At 61.4% G+C, this 5,269-nt stretch overlaps 1 protein-coding gene across 2 annotated transcripts in view; it reads right to left on the bottom strand.

Annotated features, from left to right (window-relative positions):
* Window positions 1-35: 35 nt before the first annotated feature.
* Window positions 36-5,269, bottom strand: part of LOC127748623 (uncharacterized) — a 12,248-nt gene continuing 7,014 nt past the window's right edge. For both annotated transcript variants that reach the window (XM_052268463.1, XM_052268464.1), the window contains 4 exons: window positions 1,685-2,073; window positions 1,406-1,593; window positions 1,109-1,204; window positions 36-932 (listed from right to left, as the gene is read on the bottom strand). In XM_052268463.1, coding sequence (XP_052124423.1) covers window positions 667-932; window positions 1,109-1,204; window positions 1,406-1,593; window positions 1,685-2,073 — 939 coding nt within the window. In that variant the 3' untranslated portion in view covers window positions 36-666. The remainder of the gene's footprint in view (window positions 933-1,108; window positions 1,205-1,405; window positions 1,594-1,684; window positions 2,074-5,269) is intronic.

Below are 5,269 nucleotides of genomic sequence, written 5' to 3'. Positions count from 1 at the left end.
GGGGGGGGGTAACATTTGGGGTAAGGTAACTTTGTTGCACGGCGGGGTCGGAATGCCAACGACTTGCAACTAGATTACTCTTTGTCTGACCGAGAGCGGACGAGGGCGGCGGCATCACTAAATGAAACCGAACAAAGTTTTGTATATCCTTGCCAGGGGAGAGGGGGGCGTCGCTCTAGCTCGCGGTAGTCTCTTTGCAGTGGTGGCTAGACTTTGTCCCCACGTAATCACACAAAATTAACCGCCGTCTCTCAGCGACGGGGTGCTCTGCATCCGCCTCTCTCGCCCCCACCCGGCGTCCAACGGGAGAGAGTGAGAGTGAGCGAGACAGCCGCAGGGGGGCTGTTTGCTCGAGTCCCCGGCCACCCTACCCCTACTCGCACCCGCACCCCGACTGGGGAGGTTCCATTCCTGGCCAACTGGCCAATGGCTTTGGGGAAAGATGGCCTAATTAAGGCTAGTTTAATTAAAGCAGAGGACATGGGCGAGGCATCGGACGATAGGGGTCGGACCGGGAGGGGAAAGGACCCGAACCGGACGACCTTGACAACGGGAGGACAATGTTGAGGCCAGTAAAAGGCACAGGGGCGTGGCAAAATCAGAGCGTCTCTTTTATTACAGAAAGAGAAAGGGTTCGGCACTTGCCGCTCGATCGGTCGAAACGTATCAAATGACCGTGCCGATATATATTGTCATCGTCATATCGACTACTCTGCTCGAGTTCCTGACCGGGTTGAGGTTGAGCGTGACGTGCAGTCCAGTGACGTGAAGAGTGTCGCAGAGCGGCCGCTCCTGGCGGGGGCACGTCCTCTTGAGCGCGTCCACGTGGCTGCGCAGCTCCTGCAGTCGGTCCTGCACCTGCAGGCCGGCCTGCTTGGCCTCGGCCAGCGACTGCAGCAGCAGCTGCACTTTCCCAGACACGGCTTGGGACGCTACAGCGAGGGACAGAGATGACATGACATCAACAAATCAAAGAAAAATAAAAGAACTCGCCCACATGTGAAAATTGACAGGCTAAACAGGCGATCCAACTTTATAGCAGAGGGTTCGAATTTGCTGATTAATTCAACTTTGCGATAACGTTTTCAACGGGATTGATTTTTTTTACCGCCAGCCACGTCCAGGAGCGCGTCGAGCGCCACGTCCAGCCCCGTCTCGGCGGCTAGCTCTCGCTGCAGGGGCCTGCCGAGCAGCAAGTCCACATCTGGAAGCAAACGAGGCCTTGACAAGGATCCAAACACTTATGTTAACACATTGAAATACAGCGTAAAGTCTGGGACGGGCTAGTTAGGCTACGACGTGTAAAAGCTCGAACCTCAAACATTGTGCCCTAAATAAAAAGTCTCTAAAACAAAGCTATTCGCAAACTTTGAAATGTTTGTTGGACACCTTTTGGCCTCCTTACTGTTGAGGTCCTCGCGACAGGCGAGCACGGCCTGGCGGAAGGTGCCCACGATGAGCGAGTCGATCTGCAGGCGGGCGTTGCGCACGAAGACGTCCACGTCCCCCAGGGCGGCCTGCACCACGACGGGCGCGCCGGCCACCGCCACCGACACCTGCTGGTTGGTGGCGAGCTGCGCGCCCACCGACAGCCTGCGCATAGAGAGAAAGGGAGGGCTCTCAGGAAGCTGCGGGAGGCCGAGGACCGCATGGCCTCGGGCAGTGCCAGGGCTGCAGCACTCACAGCAGCGCGAACAGGATGGAGGTGAGCAGGGCCAGCATGGAGCGCTGCTGGCAAGGGTAGCCGTCCACGACGCGCGGGTCCCAGGCCTCCAACGGCGGCGGCCCCGAGGGCGGCGGGCAGGCCGGCGGCGGGGGTGTGTCCGGTGGCGTCTCGAGGGGCGACTCGCCCTGCGCGGCCGCCTGCCGCCGCTTGCCGCCGCCGCCGCCCCGCGCCGCCCCCGGTTGACGGCTACCCCCACGCGACGACGCTCCCGAGGCCGGGGTGGCGGCGTCCTCGCCGTCAGCGCAGATGCGCGCGCACGCGTAGCACAGGCAGAGGCACGGGCAGACCAGGGCCAGCAGCACGTAGACGAGGGTCAGCGACAGGAAGCCGGCCTCCAGCTGCAGGACCTGCAACACCACCGCGGCACCGCTGTCAGTGACTCGCTCCCCATCCTCATTCTGCATGCCCCATCCCCTATCCCCCCCCTCCCCCGTTTCCCTTGTTGCAGTCACCCTTTTTCCAAACGCGCTTCTCTTCCCAGCGTGGGAGTTGGCAGCACCGCTTGCTTGGCCGCGTTCATCCCTTGCCCCTGTTTCCGGGTGGGCGACAGAGAGAGACAGGCCCAGCCCACCCTCTCCGGCCTGAGCGAGCGAGCGAGAGAGAGAGAGCGCGTAAGGAGTGGAGAGAGAGGGAGAGGAGAGGAGAGGAACGGAGAGGAGCGGAGAGCGAGCCTCTCCCGGGGACCGAAGCGGGCGGGGCGAGGCGCTCCAGCCGGGCCGTGGGGAGACCAAGGCGGGCGGGGCGAAGACGGGGGCCGAGGATTGGACCGATCCGCCAAAATGTCCCATTCCGGAGAAGAACTGCACGAAGTGCCACCGCCAGGACCGCGTCCAAAAAAACGCGGTCGGGAGAGAGAGAGAGAGAGAGAGAGAGAGAGACAGAACTGAAGGGGGCAAAGGGGTAGGGCGTGGAGGGGAAAGTGCGGGGGCGAGAAAGGAGGCAAAGTTTGGCGGAAGTCGGTCGCCATACGACGACTCCACGCTGCGGGGAGTCCGTACATCCTTTTAACTGTCTGCGCGGACGCGGGGGCTGGGCTGCAGCGCCACCGTGCACCGCCCCGCTACGCCTCGCCACGCCACCCGCTGCCCCGCCCTGCTCAGCGCTCAGCTACCCCGCGCAAAGAAAGTACGTCGTCGCGGGCGCGGCCTCGCAGAACATAAACTTGTCCCCGCGCTAGGTGGTGTCGCGAGCCCCCTGCCCCCGCCACCAGCTCCTCTCGTCCTCGTTCGAATGTCGGTTGCTGCGCTGCGGACGTTTGTTCTCCTCGCTGTTCGCGTACCACTTCCCGTCCTCCCCCTTCCAACCCCTTCTCTGAAGTGTCCTGACCGCTGCTTCCTCTGCCGCTTCATGCGCTCTACCCCCCCCCTCCCTCTCTGTTGCGGGCCCCTTACCCCTCACCCCGCTCCCGCACTACTAGCAGAGCAGTTTCTGATGAATTAAGTGCTTGTGAGGCTGGGACGGGCGAGGCGGGGCGGGGCGTGGCGAGCGGGCCGTGGGGTGACATTTGGGCCGGGACACAGGAGCGGCCGTGGCGGTGCCATTGCCAATTCACTTAGCGCCTGGTGCTGGTGCCCGCCCCGGGGTGGCGGCCGGGGGCGGCGGCGGCGGCGGCGGCGGCGGGGAGGCCCAGGATGACGCCCCGCTAACGCGCCGCGCCGCCCGGCGCCGCCTGTCCCCACCACCACCAAGGCCCGGGACACGCGTCAGAAACTTCTCGTATCCGGCGCAGTCCTCGCCACACCCTGCGTCCACACCACCACTCGGCACGGCCCGGGCGCATAGCTCGCAGTCGTCCTCGGCACCCTCATCCCTTGGTCCAGGTCTCCCCCCTCCCCTTCCGCCTCTCTGATGGAACCACGCAACCTAGGCACGCCAGGCAGGCGGCAGGCCGGCGGCAGGCAGGCGCTCCGAGGTGAGGAATGAGACGTTGAGACTCCCCCCTTCCATCCCCCACCCCCCACATCCCCGGCGATGGGGCGGGGGCGCTGTTGGGGTTGGATGCAGAGGGGAAATGGGGCAAGCGGTGCCGCGCTCTAGAAACGGCGTGACCCAAGTGAGCCAAGGCTGGGGGAGGCGGGGGAGGCCGCAGGGGAGGCGGAGCATCCAGCTGTGGGTAGGCTGACTGCCTCGCTATGAGCACGGGAAGGTCAAAGGTTGTACACCCAGAAAAAAAAGTTTTTCTTTGGTTTGAGGCCAACAAGATTCTGTAATGGACTTCTTCTTTAATTTATCTTTTCATGAACCGGCGGCCTCACACCTGGCCAGCTGGACCACTGGACCCCTGTAAGCGTCAGGGTAGGCCACCCCCCCCCCCCCCGGACAAATGCATGCCGTTGCCTACATACCAGGCGCTTTCTTCAGTCTTAAAATAAAACCTCTTCAATTCTACGTCTAAAACTGTCATCCTGATCCAAATGGTTAAACAATTTAACTCTGTGGGACGAGGGGGGACGGGGCGGATTGTAAATCTTATTGGGGGGGGGGGGGATAATTACTGCACTCCAAGAGGCTGGGTTTGTTCATTTCGTCGGGAAAAGAGTCGAAATAATGGAGCAGCAGCGCTGCTATGGTCTTCTTTAGCCCCACGTCCTCTGCCGCACCCCACCACTCACAAAATATCGCACTCGTAAAAAAAATAAGGGGGGTTTGGAGACAACTTTCCCGCGCTAAACTTGTCTCCCGGCTGGCGCTGCTGGCGCGCGCGCGGCTGGGCTATGGCGGTGCGGGCACAGAGCCCCCATCCTACCCCCCCCCCCTCCAATAGGGCAATAAAACCAAGGGCCCCCACTCATTATTTTGCCTGCGCTGAAGTACCGGACCGTCGCGCTTTGCTCCACGTGCAAGACCCTTGCAGACAGGGAGGCGGGTGTGCCGCGCGACGCAGGAGGCGGACTGGTTGCCTACCCTCCGTCGCGCGGGCGCTTTGGGCCGCGCCGGCCCAGCCACAGCCGCCGCCTCTCCAGCGCGTCAGACCTCCGACAGATGCAGTCGCCGAGTAAAGAGACCATATGTCGAGTGACCGCAAGAGTACCACTTCTCAGGGATGACTCTGTAAGCGCCCGTGGATGACCTAGCCTGCTTGCCAACAATTTAGCATTTCTTTTTTGACCGCCAAATTTTGGGAAATCCAAAAGGCATCATTCAGAGAGATCAAATAAAAAGCCAAGAGGAGGCAAAGAAACTCCAAAACACCGCAGTATCTAGAAGGATTACAGAATTTGGCCAGTAACAAAAGAATGTCTAAATCTTGGCAAGCAAATCGGCTGGTTCCGAATTTCGCTAGTTTTTCTTTTTTCCTTTACAGCAAATAGAGAAAATAGAGAGGAAAGAACGCCGCAACGACCTTCGTCCATGGACCGCCACGGCTTCGATCGTGCTGGCCGGCGAAAATTAAGAGCCGCATTTCCTAGCAACCTTGTCACTTCCTGCGCAGGGGTGGGGTGGCCTCTGGGCCTGGTCCGCCGGCGCCCCGATGGTGGAGGTGGAGAGAGACCTGCTTTTGTACCAGGCAGCAACTCTGCGTGACCGACGGAGGGAGGATTT

This window comes from Frankliniella occidentalis, unplaced genomic scaffold, assembly GCF_000697945.3.
Source record: "Frankliniella occidentalis isolate FOCC.00 unplaced genomic scaffold, Focc_3.1 Scaffold69, whole genome shotgun sequence".
Taxonomy (NCBI): Eukaryota; Metazoa; Arthropoda; class Insecta; order Thysanoptera; family Thripidae; genus Frankliniella; species Frankliniella occidentalis.
This window is presented reverse-complemented; position numbering and strand designations above follow the sequence as displayed.